The 16,597-nt window shown below is 45.1% G+C and overlaps 1 protein-coding gene across 1 annotated transcript in view; it reads right to left on the bottom strand.

The window, feature by feature from the left end:
• Positions 1 to 234: 234 nt before the first annotated feature.
• Positions 235 to 16,597, bottom strand: part of ahr1b (aryl hydrocarbon receptor 1b) — a 73,669-nt gene continuing 57,306 nt past the window's right edge. Inside the window, exons 9-13 of the mRNA XM_014151584.3 lie at positions 14,754 to 14,863; positions 7,458 to 7,599; positions 4,507 to 5,010; positions 3,123 to 4,260; positions 235 to 467 (exon numbers count right to left, since the gene is read on the bottom strand). Coding sequence (XP_014007059.1) covers positions 312 to 467; positions 3,123 to 4,260; positions 4,507 to 5,010; positions 7,458 to 7,599; positions 14,754 to 14,863 — 2,050 coding nt within the window. The 3' untranslated portion in view covers positions 235 to 311. The remainder of the gene's footprint in view (positions 468 to 3,122; positions 4,261 to 4,506; positions 5,011 to 7,457; positions 7,600 to 14,753; positions 14,864 to 16,597) is intronic.

Raw genomic sequence — 16,597 nt, 5'->3', positions numbered from 1 at the left:
ATACTCACAGACACCATTCAAACAGTTTTGGAAACTTTAGAGTGTTTTCTATCCATATATAATAAGTATATGCATATTCTAGTTACTGGGTAGGATTAGTAACCAGATTAAATCGGGTACATTTTTTTTATCCAGACGTGCAAATGCTGCCCCCTAGACCCAACAGGTTAATTCTTCTTCTTTTGCTTCTCCTCCTATTCTCTCTCTATTTTTTATGCCCCCCCCCCCCCAATCCACTCTCTTGTCCTGACAAAATGGTCCAATGGTCTCTCTTTGGCCTGACACCCCCTCCTCAGCCCCCCCCTGCCCCCCTAGAAGCCAGTAGTCTGTGGGTCTGGGAGGGTGGGTAGGGTCTGTAGGGCGTCGGGCTGAAGACTGTCGCTGGTTGTCTGGCTGTTCACATTGGGCAGTAGACAGCTCTCTGTGTAAGCCACGTTGGTGTCGTTGAGGATGCAGCCGTTCTCCATCTAAAAACGCAGAACAAGGAAATATCATTGGCGCTGTATAGGACACAACCCCGCACTTCTCCCTCCCCAACAACAAACTAACTATAATCACTACACTACGCTCTGTTCTGTAGCGTGGTGAGGTCATTGACACTAATCAGTTAACCTTTAAATGCAGTGGGTTAAATCAGGGTCACAGAGTGATTCTTGATGGTCTTAAACAAATCTACTTTGAAACAGAAGTATAGACCTCACACACATGGTTATGGGCTTTAATAAAAGAAGACACCTGTACCATGTCACATATAGAGCTGAAATGTATTACATTTTGAGTTTGCATCCCAATATTACACTTTCTATACATCACAGAAGACTGAAATATAACAAAAACGTTTGACATAGAAACAGATTTTCTGTGGGATTTTAGAAATATGAATAACATTCTACCCATGAGGACACTAGGTCATTTGACTGCAGGAAAGGGCTAATGTAGGGCAGGTCAGGCAGAGAGCAGAGTGGAGCAGAGCACACACACGGCGGTGGAGAGCAGAGGCTGGGTGGACTGGGGGCCCGCGGTCATCAGGACAGAGAACACATTACATGACATTGAGAAAGGACTAAACCATGTACTGCACAAGAGTAGGATTACTATAGGACCAGGCTACCGGCTAAACCTCCCCCACAGACAGAGCCTGTACGACACAAGATAGAGTAGCTAACTGTAGCTAGTATATGCGCGACTACTACAAGCTAACTACAAAAAGTAGCATATCCGCCAAACCAACAGAGTACTGACACTGGTACACGCACTGAGCTCCCCTCTCTATACTCCACAGGTGTGAGTATGTACTTTGTGGCTTCCCTGTATGAGGGAATCCTCTGTGTGTGTGGGGACAGAGTGTCTGTTGTGACAGCTCCAACCATCGGCCTAATTGTAATCCTGTTTAGTGGGCCCTGACTGGATTAGCTAGGCATCATCCATGTAGAAATCCTAATAGGGCCACCTTATATAGGCCCCCTATAGGGGCAGACCAGCAGGACACTGAGCACCTGCAGCAGGACAAACCCAGCCAGGTTAAGGTAGGCCAAACTCAACTAATCTCTAATTCTCTCATGCTACTCCGTCCCAAATCACATCAACACCCCCTGGGGAAACAGCACCCCCTGTGGTGGGATGTGACACCACGCGTGTAGGCACGCACCCATGCGCATACACAACATTTCCACAAATTCTTCTGCCCCTGTATGTATTAGGTAACGACGATGGGCAAATTGTAGGTCAGGACAGCTCATGCTTGACTGGCCAGCTTGGCTCTATGTTCCTCTGGGGCATGGTCGCTGACCCCCGAAGGAAAACACAGGAAACGCAGAGTGGGGCGGTGGCATGAATGGCCGCCGGTCCGGTTAGCGCTCGCTGCCTGGGAGCTATAGCTCTCATTGTGGGACTCAACCTTGTTCTATTCATTACCGTTCCTCACCATCGTCTCTCTCCCTCCAAAGAGACAAACCAACTCCATAGCTCGTTACCCTTCATGGATCTTGAAACATTAATTCTGCACAACAACAAACAAGGAGAGAAAGATGGTGACCAGCATGCAGAATGGACTGTGTGCTGTACTAATGAGCGGAGCTCTATAGTCCAATTTGTCTTGCCCTGAGGCCTTGTTGTGACTGACTGGGCCCCTTGTGTCCCTATATGACAGGACTACTGTATACAGTTACAAAAGGCACGCGTTGGTCCGAATCTCATCCTCGTCGCCAAACATACGGAGGTTTGTTGTGCAATTAAACTGAACGTCTTGACTTAAGATCAACATGTTAGTAACTGGTACAAACTTGTGTGACACTCACACATCCGTGCACGCACAGCGCGCGACCCACTCTTAAAAGCACCATCATTCAATACGCGACTGAGCTAGAACCCTACATTACTGAACACAACATATACTGTAACTGTATAGTACTGTGCGAGACACCCTGAAGCAGCAGCCATAGAAGTGGAATAGCCTACTGTTCTCTCTAACGCCTACACTATTTTCCTCCCATAGTGTCCTGATCTGAAGTCATGCTTACATTATCAGCTTTGAACAGATTGTAAGGTGGTCCTACAGACCAGAGCTGCTTTCTTCACAATCACATTGCGGTAGGATCAGACCAGGCATTTAGGTCACGGTTATGTTGTGCTGCCCGCAAGGAAACAACCCCGGTGGGAGAGCTTATTCCTACTGCAGTCGATGCTTAAGTTGACGGAATCATTTCAAAAGTTGACTTCATTGCGATGCAATCCCCAAGGATCAAAGCTACTCCGTGTGAGACCTACTTCTCCTCTCCATTAATAGACTCTCCCGCTGCCGTGACCCTTGCCCTCCGCACGTCTGTTTACGTTGCATGTCTGTTCACATCAACATATCTTACGTTGAACTATAAAGCAGCAGCTCAAACAAGCCCGAGGCTGGTCTTCCCATGCTATATTACATTACAGAGAACCATCGCTTTCATGACATAGAAACGGAGCTTCTAAATGCTGGGTTGTCAATGACCATTAACAAGACAGTCCCATAAAACAACAAGACAAATAAACATACAGTCACAGAAATTCCCCAAATATTACACAAGAAAATGACATTAGGTTGATTATCTATCGACGAGCATCTTGCTTTATTCTTTGACTCTTACCTTGCAGTGAGTGGCATCTTGGGAAGCGGGGCTATTCAAAATGCCGTAGGTGTCCAGAGTAGGCGTGGTGTGTTGAGGCTGCGATAGCCCCAGGATGTAATCTAAGGAGTTCTGTGTGGTGGAGTACTGCTGAGGGAAATAGGTGGATGGGACCTGTGGATAATGTTGTTTGTGATGGGAATCACCCATACTGTAATCCGTGTGAGTGACCTCTCCTTCTGTAGTGTGTGAGAGGGTGTCCGCGTGCCCGTTGGGGTAGGAGACGGTGCAGGCTCCATTAACTGTCAGTCCCAACTGCTCGTCGTAGACGGAACTCTGCCAATCGGGATCAGGGTGCACCCCGTTGAGAGTTTCACCGCTGCTGCTACTAGCCTTCTGCTGTTTGAAATGGCACTGAGACTGAAGCTGGACCTGTAGGTGCTGGTTCTGCTGCTGCCACTGGCTCTGAAGATGGATGTTGTTCTGGTGCTGGTGGTGTTTGAGCTGCCCGGCCCCGTGAGGCCCCAGCTGGGATGTCTTACCGTTAACCAGGGGTTGAAGGCTGTGGCAGTGGTCATCCAGCCCCGTAAACATATGCTGCTGCTGGGGAAGCCAGTGACCATTATGGACCACGGTTAGTGAGGTTGTGTGCTGCAGTGTGTCTGGCTGGCTTGGCGTGGGGACGTCTGTTTGGGTTGGGGGCCAGGGGTATTTTGCCAGAACGGGCTTTACTAAGTTGAGGTGCTGCTGCATCTGCTGGGAGAGCTGCACTATGGGTGGCTGTTTTGGCAGTCTGTGAAGGGGTAACATGGGTTGGGGGGCAGGAGGGTTAGTAGCCTGGGGGTGGAGGGTAGAGATATGCATAGTGGGGGTGGCTTGGGTATGAGGGTTAAGGATAAGGACAGAATTAAGGATAGGGTCTGGGGGATGGGTTGTGGTTTGTGGTATGGACACGTGACTGTCCACACCCTGGCCCTCCTCTGTCTTGTTCTCCAGCGAGTCGTGGATGTAGGAGAGGATCTCGTTGTTGGTGAGCAGGTCGTTGAGCGAGGGGATGTAGTCTGGATCCATCTCCACTCTGATCATCCTCTCATCCAGCAGCAGTAGCTCCAGATCCTCTGCGTTCAGACCCAGGTTCTCCAGAGCAGAGAACAGCTCGCTGATAGGAAGACATTTATTTTATTTGACAAATTCGAAATACATAGAGTTGCCTCAGCCATGGGAGTACAACAATGCATACATAGAAAAAACATCTGAATTAAAAACTCATTATCAGAAGGGCAAAAGAATGGAAAGCTTGGGCAAGACCCGCTGTACATCGGGCAGTCCAATGGTACTTTACACTCAATTAAATTGGAAAATACTTATAACATATATAATATTATATACACAAATATACAATCACCTGTTAGAGCATGTTTCGTCCCCCTCCAGAGATAGTGAGTCCAGGGTGGCGAGCAGCGGGTCGAAGCTGGACGGAGGCTCTCCGTTGGGGCCAGTGGAGGCGGTGGTGACCCCGTTGGGCACAGAGCTCCAGCTCTCTCCCAGACCCCCACCCAGAGGGCCACCGCTATAGCATCCACTGCTATGCCCTTCCCCCTCACCTCGCTCACTAAACAGACTACTGTGGAAGGACATCTTGGGCTCGACAGCTGGTTGGCACACGTACACGGACTCATCCTGCCTCATCAGCGCCCCGAGCAGGGAGCTGGGGTCCAGTCCACCGTTATCCTTTGACGAGTTCTTGTCCAGCTTGCCCTTCTTGGATTTGGTCTTGCCTTTAGTCTGGAGTGAGTCAGTGAGGCCGTGGATGGGGTAGCTACTCTGGTAGAGAAGGGCCTCGCCCGTGGCGAAGGTGAAGGGGAGGTGCATGGAACGCTTCCTCAGGTGCTCTCCTCCCTCCTCCTCCCTGGGAACGAGAGGATGGAGAGAACCAATCAGAACACAATCTTACTGTTTAGGATAAAACTCCAGCAAAGTCAAGGTTTCGTGTCTTTAAAGTTGGTGGCAGCTTCGTTTTAACAGTGTGCCGCAGCGGTTCCCAAACTAGGGGTACTGACCCATGTCGGGTCGCCTGATATGAAAATGGGGTCGCGGGAGAATTTCCAAAATCCTGGTAAAAAAATATATATAAAAAATATATTTTGTCCCTCAAAATCATTGTAATGTGGTTAACTTTAAAAGTCAAAATGAAAATGATTCAGATCTAAAAGTTAAAATTCAACCAAAGCGCGCCCTTAGATCGTGGGAAAAGGCCGCTCTTGACCGTTGCACTTGACTAATTTCCATGGTGAATGGCTAAACCCAGCTACGCTATGAAACCACACACTATTGCAGAGACTGACATTACCAGCCGCAATTGATATGGAGAAAACAATGTGTGGGGAGGCATAGGCACAGAAACTTACATCAAATCCTGTGTCAGACAACACTGAAACTAAGAATTGATGGTATAGCTAGCAATCAAGGGGAAACGCTGACTGAACAACTCAAACTCCCCCTCCAAATGAATGTTAGCGGTGAGGGCCGAGATGCCCATGCATTACCTTTAGTTCGCTGCATGTCGGGGGATGCTATTCATGAGGACATATTGTTGTCTCACGATTCCCAAGCATGATATGGCACAGGGGATGTTCACTGTGCTGAAAAACAGATTCCATGGGATCGAATGGTGGGCTTTTGCACAGATGGGGCTCCATCTATCACTGGACGGCGTGCCGGGCCTCTGCACTTTAGTTATGAACGTGTCTCCCTCTGCCATATGGACAACATTGTATGATACACCCACTGAGCTAGAATGGATACACCGAGAGCTGAGCGCAGAACTTGGAGATACGCAGCAGGTAAATTCGATTGTAAACTGTACGGAGTTCACCTGTATGGGATCAGAGCATGACAATGTTCTATTTCACACCGAGGCTTGGTGGTTATCGATAGGTATTGTTGAAAATATTTTTCGAATTGAGAGAGGAACTGTTGTCATTCGCAATGGGTTTAAATTAAATTACAGACTTTGTTGACTTTGTGCAATGAAAAGAAAACGTGTCTCCTTGCCTATGTAACAGACATATTTGGGGAACTGAACGAACTGAAGGCAGGCATGCAGGGAAATACAAACAAATTCTACGGATGGGTGAACGAATCAGCGAAATCCGTTTGACTGTGATCCTGGGTCAGTTGACGTGCTGGTAAGTGAAATTGAACAGCTGATCGAGCTGCCATTGTGACTGAATGCACCATGGAGAAGTTTTGGTTCTTGACTCCAAGGGAATACAACGCAGTCTCCCTCAGAGCATTAAAACTCATGGCACGCTGATTCAGTGCTCTCATTTGCATTAAAACCAAATATCGATCCAGGTTGGACGTGACAGGAGATGCGGTTCTCACTGTTGACCACGCCTCCCGACTTTGAGACGCTCCGACCTGACATGCATCAAACACACCCATCTCATTAGTGGTGGTGAGATAAGATACATTATTTAAATGATTTGACTGTCAAAGCCCCACATTAAAACAAGTAAATTACATTTTTTTCACATGGTTGGGGTAGTGAGAATTTTCAGATATCAATATGGGGTCGAGGGCCAAAAAAGTTTGGGAACTCCTGGTGTACAGTGAGATAACGTGATGATATCCCTCTGGCTCACTGGGAACAAGAGCAGGACGAGAAAGAGATTACCAGAACACTATGGACGACTATATGGACTAAAGTCCCTAACACTAGGGACTACTATGGACGACTATACGGACTAAAGTCCCTAACACTAGGGACTACTATGGACGACTATATGGACTAAAGTCCCTAACACTAGGGACTACTATGGACGACTATACGTACTAAAGTCCCTAACACTAGGGACTACTATGGACGACTATACGGACAAAAGTCCCTAATACTAGGGACTACTATGGACGACTATACGGACTAAAGTCCCTAACACTAGGGACTACTATGGACGACTATACGGACAAAAGTCCCTAATACTAGGGACTACTATGGATGACTATATGTACTAAAGTCCCTAATACTAGGGACTACTATGGACGACTATACGTACTAAAGTCCCTAACACTAGGGACTACTATGGACGACTATACGTACTAAAGTCCCTAACACTAGGGACTACTATACGGACAAAAGTCCCTAATACTATGGACCAAAGAGCTCTGACTGTATAGAATTACATATTACATTCACCTCATTGAAATCCTTCATACAAACAGACAAAGCAAAATCCCCAGTGCTAAAATCAACTCTAGTGTTACATTTAACACTCTGAAAAGTGTTTAGGGTTAAAAATGTATTCAAAACATCATTGGCTTATGGAGGGGTGAAGAGGCTAGAGCTGCACTTACACCAGGGGCCTCTGGGTAGCGATAATGTAGTCAGGCTTGCCGTTCTTGTAGACCAGTCTGGCGTTGGCTTGGACCCACCTCCAGCGGTTATCCTTAGTGAGCAGTCTGAACACCGTCAGCCCGCTCTCTCCCGTCTTGATCACTGGAATCACATAAGACACTGAGTCAGGGGGGATGTTTCAGAACCTATGATTGTATGGTCATAACTGAACACAGGCAACAGTACATACGTGCACCCATGCATGGAACCAACCCCTACACACTCATGACGCTTACAAAAGCAAGTCAGCAGAAATACGCTATTTGCAAACACGCGAGTGAACACGCACTTATGCACGCAGGCACTGTCACACCTCACTCAGGCCTACCACAACATTACCACAAAAGGTTCTACAGCTGCACCATTGAGAGCATCCTGACCGATTGTATCACCGCCTGGTATGGCAACTGCTCGGCATCTGACCGTAAGGCGCTAGAGGGTAGTGCGAACGGCCCAATACATCACTGGGGCCGAGCTTCCTGCCATCCAGGACCTATATAATCGGCGGTGTCAGAGGAAAGCCACATTGTCAGAGACTCCTGTCACCCAAGTTATAGACTGTTCTCTCTGCTACTGCATGGCAAGCGGTACCGGAGCGCTAAGTCTAGGACCAAAAGGCTGCTCAACAGCTTCTACCCCCAAGCCATAAGACTGCTGAACAATTCATAAAATCGCCACCGGACAATTTACATTGACCCCCCTTGTACACTGCTGCTACTCGCTGTTTGTTTGTTACCTATGCATAGTCACTTCGCCCCCACCTACATGTACAGATGACCTCAACTACCCTGTATCCCTGTACACTGACTCGGTACCGGTGCCCCCTGTATATAGCCTCGTTATTGTGTTAGTTTTAATATACTTGGTGAATATTTTCTTATTTTTGAACTGCACTGTTGGTTAAGGGCTTGTAAGTAAGCATTTCACGGTAAAGTCTCGCATGTGACAAATAAAATTTGATATGCACACACACACACACACACACACACACACACACACACACACACACACACACACACACACACACACACACACCTTGATCCTTCTCCCAATTTGCCTATTGTTGGCTTTGCTGAGTGTGTTGTGGAGCAGAGCACGTCTCAGCTGTGCAGCTTTCCAGAGTAGGTTCATTGTGGTGAACGGACACAGGTGCGAGGCACTGTAGACCCATTGTTCTACAGAGGCTTGCAGTAAAGAGATCTGCAGACAGTGCAGATTTACACCCAATGTGTTTCCCCTGCAGTGCTACTGAAACTCTTATTAGTGTGTCAGTTTCAGTGGCCACTGGTGGACTTTGGATCTTTATTCCATTCCTGATATGGATATGTGGCCCCAGTTCACCACTCTGCGGTACTCTGCTCCACTCTGGGCTTTGCACAATCTCCTTCATAATATGGATTGTGAGTCAACATATTCTCCACTCTAACCAACCATGTGCCACACAGAGACACAGACGGGTTGGTTGTTTAGCAACAAAAACGTTGCATGCGTAACTTCCTGGCAGAAAAGACGGGGTCGGCTTAAATCGCTGACAACATGTAAACTAGATTTTGTTTCCAAATGTTAATTGAAAACATAAATTCATTTGCACAATGAGCGCTTGTCTCTCAAATACATCGTTAGAGTTGTTGGTTTGCCAGCTAGCGATTTTTTTGCCATATTAGAATCGACATGAAATCAGTCAAAACACCTCAAAACAAGACATGGTATCAACAATAAGGTAAAACAAGCCACCTCCGATTCCCCACAAGGCAGCTTTTAGTCAGTGTTGCTAGCTATCTGACCGCTCGTCTTTTAGAGACACCAACCTACTACCCTGGACTACTTTCTAAAAGCAATGAAAGGTTGTGAGTCAAAAGTTTGAAAAGGCAGCATATACTGAAATAACTATCTGTCCAACAACGAATGCTGGATTATTTGCTGTTGATATTAATAACATCATGCTTGTCTTTGCGCTCACTCGTTTATTTTAACTCTATCATTAGGCAAATTGTCCCCTCCAGTATTTCAACTCGGAGAGCTCGATTTGTTACGTACTAAAAACTCAGAGAGATGGAAGGGGAAGTGACATTGTAAACTTAGAGAGATGGAGTTATATTTGCCATCAACCACTGAGCTGTAAAGAGCAGTATGGAGAGTAGTGATGCATGGTTAGAACAGGGTCATTGTGTTTATATGCTACTGTAATAGGTCTCGGTCTCTCCCACTCATGTGGGAGAGACCGCTTACTACACAGAAATATAATTAGATAGCTCTATGTAGTACTAATATACTTATGTAGTGTATGTGGACACCCATTCAAATGAATGGATTTGGCTATTTCAGCCACACCCGTTGCTGACAGGTGTATAAAATCGAACACACAGCCATGCAATCTCCATAGACAAACAATGTCTGTAGAATAGCCCCTACTGAAGAGCTCAGTGACTTTCAAAGTGGCACCGTCACAGGATGCCATCTTTCTAAGTTCGTCACATTTCTGCCCTGCTTGAGCTGCCCCGGTCAACTGTAAATGCTGTTATTGTGAAGTGGAAACATCTAGGAGCAACAACGGCTCAGCCGCAAAGTGGTAGGCCACACAAGCTCACAGATGGGACTGGCGAGTGCTGAAGCGCGTAAAAATCGTCTGTCCTCGGTTGCAACACTCATTACCGAGTTCCAAACTGCCTCTGGAAGCAACGTCAGCACAAGAACTGTTTGTCGGGAGCTTCATGAAATGGGTTTCCATGGCCGAGCAGCCGCACACAAGCCTAAGATCACCATGCCAAGCGTCGGCTGGAGTGTTGTAAAGCTCACTGCCATTGGACTCTGGAGCAGTGGAATTACGTTCTCTGGAGTGGTGAATCACGCTTCACCAGCTGGGAGTCCGACGGACGAATCTGGGTTTTGGTGGATGCCAGGAGAACGCTACCTGACCCAATGCATCGTGTCACCTGTACAGTTTGGTGGAGGATAAATAATGGTCTGGGGCTGTTTTACATGGTTCAGGCTAGGCCCCTTAGTTCCAGCTTAAGGAAATCCATACAATGACATTCTAGACGAGTCCGTGCTTCAACGTTTGGGGAAGGCTCTTTCCATATATATTTTTTTTTATTAAAAAAAATGTTGGGGTAGATCAGCTTCAATATTGCAGATAGATTGTAGATTCCATCAATTTAATTGTCTGCATGATTTCCAATCCCCCATATATTTTTTGTGTATATATATATATATATATATATATATATATATATATATATATATATATATATATATATATATATATATATATATATATATATACACACACACACACATATTTTACAAATATATTTTCCTTTATTATTTTGCCCTGACCCTACCACCCCTCTCCTAATTGGAGTAAACTAATGGACAACACCACCTAGGCTTCTACTTCCAGCTTATTTATACACTGCTCAAAAAAATAAAGGGAACACTAAAATAACACATCCTAGATCTGAATGAATGAAATAATCTTATTAAATACTTTTTTCTTTACATAGTTGAATGTGCTGACAACAAAATCACACAAAAATAATCAATGGAAATCCAATTTATCAACCCATGGAGGTCTGGATTTGGAGTCACACTCAAAATTAAAGTGGAAAACCACACTACAGGCTGATCCAACTTTGATGTAATGTCCTTAAAAGAAGTCAAAATGAGGCTCAGTAGCGTGTGTGGCCTCCACGTGCCTGTATGACCTCCCTACAACGCCTGGGCATGCTCCTGATGAGGTGGCGGATGGTCTCCTGAGGGATCTCCTCCCAGACCTGGACTGAAGCATCCGCCAACTGCTGGACAGTCTGTGGTGCAATGTGGCATTGGTGGATTGAGCGAGACATTAGGTCCCAGATGTGCTCAATTGGATTCAGGTCTGGGGAACGGGCGGGCCAGTCCATAGCATCAATGCCTTCCTCTTGCAGGAACTGCTGACACACTCCAGCCACATGAGGTCTAGCATTGTCTTGCATTAGGAGGAACCCAGGGCCAACCGCAGCAGCATATGGTCTCACAAGGGGTCTGAGGATCTCATCTCGGTACCTAATGGCAGTCAGGCTACCTCTGGCGAGCACATGGAGGGCTGTGCGGTCCCCAAAGAAATGCCACCCCACACCATGACTGACCCACCGCCAAACCGGTCATGCTGGAGGATGTTGCAGGCAGCAGAACGTTCTCCATGGCATCTCCAGACTGTCACATGTGCTCAGTGTGAACCTGCTTTCATCTGTGAAGAGCACAGGGCGCCAGTGGCGAATTTGCCAATCTTGGTGTTCTCTGGCAAATGCCAAACGTCCTGCACGGTGTTGGGCTGTAAGCACAACCCCCACCTGTGGACGTCGGGCCCTCATACCACCCTCATGGAGTCTGTTTCTGACCGTTTGAGCAGACACATGCACATTTGTGGCCTGCTGGAGGTCATTTTGCAGGGCTCTGGCAGTGCTCCTCCTGCTCTTCCTTGCACAAAGGCGGAGGTAGCGGTCCTGCTGCTGGGTTGTTGCCCTCCTACGGCCTCCTCCACGTCTCCTGATGTACTGGCCTGTCTCCTGGTAGCGCCTCCATGCTCTGGACACTACGCTGACAGACACAGCAAACCTTCTTGCCACAGCTCGCATTGATGTGCCATCCTGGATGAGCTGCACTACCTGAGCCACTTGTGTGGGTTGTAGACTCCGTCTCATGCTACCACTAGAGTGAAAGCACCGCCAGCATTCAAAAGTGACCAAAACTTCAGCCAGGAAGCATAGGAACTGAGAAGTGGTCTGTGGTCCCCACCTGCAGAACCACTCCTTTATTGGGGGTGTCTTGCTAATTGCCTATAATTTCCACCTGTTGTCTATTCCATTTGCACAACAGCATGTGAAATGTATTGTCAATCAGTGTTGCTTCCTAAGTGGACAGTTTGATTTCACAGAAGTGTGATTCACTTGGAGTTACATTGTGTTGTTTAAGTGTTCCCTTTATTTTTTTGAGCAGTATACTATATTCAGTACCAGTCAAAAGTTTGGACACAGCTACTCATTCAAGGGTTTTTCTTTATTTTTACGAATTTCTACATTGTAGTATAATAGTGAAGACATCAAAACAAGGAAATAACACATGGAATTATGTAGTAACAAAAAAAAGTGTTAAACAAATCTAAATATATTTCATATTTGAGATTCTTCAAAGTAGCCAGCCTTTGCATTCTCTCAACCAGCTTCATGAGGTAGTCATCTGAAACGCATTTCAATTAACAGGTGTGCCTTCTTAAATGTTAATTTGTGGAATTTCTTTCCTTCTTAATGCGTTTGAGACAATCAGTTGTGTTGTGACATGGTAGGGGTGGTATACAGAAGAAAGCCCTATTTGGTAAAAGACCAAGTCCATATCATGGCAAGAACAGCTCAAATAAGCAAAAGAGAAACGACAGTCCATCATTACTTTAAGAAATGAAGGTCAGTCAATCCAGAAAATGTCAAGAAATTTCAAAGTTTCTTCAAATGCAGTTGCAAAAACGATCAAGCGCTATGATGAAACTGGCTCTCATGAGGACCACCACTGGAAAGGAAAACCCAGAGTTACCTCTGCTGCAGAAGATAAGTTCATTAGAGGTACCAGACTCAGAAAATGCAGACCAAATAAATGCTTCACATATTTCAAGTAACAGACATCTCAACCGCATCTGTTCAGAAGAGACTGTGAATCAGGCCTTCATGGTCGAATTCCTGCAAAGAAACCACTACTTAAGGACACCAATAAGAAGAGACTTGCTTGGGCCAAGAAACACAAGCAATGGACATTAGACCAGTGGAAATCTGTCCTTTGGTCTGATGAGTCCAAATTTGAGAGTTTTGGTTCGAACCACCGTGTCTTTGTGAGAAGCAGAGTAGATGAATGGATGATCTCCGCATGAGTGGTTCCCACCGCGAAGCATGGAGGAGGTGGTGTGATAGTGCTTTGCTGGTGACACTGTCAATTATTTATTTAGAATTTAAGGCATACTTAACCAGCATGGCTACCACAGCATTCTGCAGCGATACACCATCGCATCTGGTTTGCGCTTAGTGGGACTATCATTTGTTTTTCAACAGGACAATGACCCAACACACCTCCAGGCTGTGTAAGGGCTATTTAACCAAGATGGAGAGCTACATCAGATGACCTGGCCTCCACAAACACCTGACCTCAAGCCCATTGAGATGGGTTGGACCGCAGAGTGAAGGAAAAGCAGCCAACAAGTGCTCAGCATATGTGGGAACTCCTTCAAGAATATTGGAAAAGCATTCCAGGTGAAGGTGGTTGAGAGAATGCCAAGAGTGTGCAAAGCTGTCATCAAGGCAAAGGGTGGCTACATTGAAGAATCTCAAATATATTTTGATTTGTTTAACACTTTTCTGGTGTCATTTCATAGTTTTGATGTCTTCACTATTATTCTACAATGTAAAAAATAGTAAAAATAAAGAAAAACCTTGAATGAGTAGGTGTGTCCAAACTTTTGACTGGTACTGTACATCTTTCAGACACAATGTATTTTACAATAGTTATTTTTTGTTTGTTTTCCATCCTATCCTTCAGCTACCATCAACCCCTCCCATCTACCGCTGAAGCTCATCCAGTTTGATTTCTATTTTGCTATATAGTTTCACAAAAGTGCTGAACCTATATACATTTTACGGACACAGCATATTTGACAAGTTATCTTGTTGTTTTTAATCCCACCCTTCAGCTCCACTCAACTCCTCCCATCTCTCTTAACACCATCCATTTTTTATTTCCATTTGCCATATATTTTTCAACTGTGCTGTGATGTTTCACAAAAGTTCCCTTTCCTGTTACAGCATGACAATGCCCCTGTGCACAAAGAGGGGTCCATACAGAAATGGTTTGTTGAGATCGGTGTGGAAGAACTTGACTGGCCTGCACATAGCTCTGAACTCAAATCCATCTTTGGGATGAATTGGAACGCCGACTGATCAGTGTCCGACCTCACTAATGCTCTTGTGGCTGAACGGAAGCAAGACCCTGCAGCAATGTTCCAACATCTGTTGGAAAGCCTCCCAGAACAGTGGAGGCTGTTATAGTAGCAAAGGGGGAACCAACTCCATATGAATGCCCAGGATATTGGAATGAGATGTTCGACGAGCAGGTGTCCACATACTTTTGGCCATGTAGTGTACATCAAGTTTAATTGTCAAGGTACTGTTCTAAACCAATGCTATTTGGAATATTCCATTATTTTTAAAAAGGTAGAGACATCATAGTAAAAGCCTTACTGCGGACGTGGTTCTCAGCACAGTAGAGCATATCAGCTGCATGGATAAACTGGTATCCAGAGCCTCGGACCCGGAGCTCAGCCTCAGTGTAGCCCAGCACGATCTTCCCCCTGCAATGCAATAAGATTCACAAAAACACCATTATTATAGACGAGACAATAATGCCTATAATAGACAACTGGTTGAAGCTCAGTGTTAAATTCAAATCTGCCTATCATCATATGTAAGCCAATATGACACAAATCTCTTAAGAAAATTCCAAATCAACTTGTAGGTGCACAACACACTCCCCGCCTCTCGTCGTGAGCCGTTCGTCCATTACCGAAAACCACATAACAGATTTTTTTAACAGGGCAGTTAGCAATTGAGTTTTAAAATAATTTATTACGCCAACCTAGCTCAAATTCAAGACGTTGGATTAAAACAAGACTAAAGACTCCATTAAGTGACTATTGGGCTTAAAAAACGCCGGATTGACTAAATTTGTAGGTGCATCAGTTTGTATAGTGTATAATGTCTCTCTCTCACTTGCACATTTCCGTCTGTTAAGAAACAACGATCTACATTTTTATAGCTGACAACGCTAACATCTTTTTAATCCGAAACTCACAACACTGGGTTGGTTGCTCGGCAACACAGCTGCAAACCCAGGCTAATGTATATATAGCTAGCTATATGCTGCTATTCAAGCTAAGGTTCATTAATGAATGCAAACGGATATTTTGATTAGCTAGGTAGCTTAAGTTACTTGTACAAAGTCCAGTAGCTAGCTAACACCAGTCCGCTGAAAGCTAACTAGCTAACGAACAGGCAAATACAGGTAGCTAGCCAATGAATGTGGTTTTGTTTATATAGGTAGCTAGCTAGCTAACGTAACATTATACCAGTCAGATGAGAGCTAACATTGGCAAGGTAAGTTAGCCAACCAACAAGTGATGAAAGCTAGCTAGCTATATTGTGCCAAGTAGGGTTTTTCACATAAGGCTAAAGTCATCATGTGTAAACTGCTGACCTAAACACTTGCGTGTAACAGTTAATTGGAGTACAAATAAACTAGCGAGCGTCCTTGGCAGCCAATTAAATGAATCTAGCGAAGTAACCTTAGCCAACGTATGACTAACGTGTATGGTCAGTTCTTGCACCACGATATATCATAACTAGATAGTTAAAGTTAGTTACGTTAAGTTTAAAACCACCAAATGTTGTGAAAAATACCCCTCTAATCACATTCATTTGCATTGTACAGACCAAGCTACGGTAACGAGGTAACGTTAGCCAGATTTCAGACAAGGTAAACACTGCAATTAGCTACACTACATTTCCTCGACTAAGAACAACCAAGACCACAACACAAACCATAGCCAAGAAAATAAATTGATTTGTTAAGAAACAGTAAATTAGTTATGTTGAACCGCATATAGTAAATGGTTGAACCCCAAACACACACGTAAACAGAATCTCAGTTGTGCATGCTTAAAACCTGTTGGGGTAGGGGGCAGTATTTTCATGGCCGGATGAAAAACGTACCCAATTTAAACAGGTTACTACTCTGGCCCAAAAACTAGAATATGCATATTATTAGTAGATTTGGATAGAAAACACTCTGAAGTTTCTAAAACTGTTTGAATGGTGTCTGTGAGTATAACAGAACTCATATGGCGGGCAAAAACCTGAGAAAAATACAACCAGGAAATGAAAAATCTGCTGCCTGTAGGTTATTCAAGTCATTGCCAATCGAACACACAGTGACTAAGGATTCATTTTGCACTTCCTAAGGCTTCCACTAGATGTCAACAGTCTTTAGAAAGTTGTTTGAGGCGTCTATGATGAACAGAGACCGAATG

This window comes from Salmo salar, chromosome 17 (assembly GCF_965601325.2).
Source record: "Salmo salar chromosome 17, fSalSal1, whole genome shotgun sequence".
NCBI lineage: Eukaryota > Metazoa > Chordata > Actinopteri > Salmoniformes > Salmonidae > Salmo > Salmo salar.
Note: the sequence above shows the minus strand (reverse complement) of the source record. Positions and strands in the feature narration are given on the sequence as shown.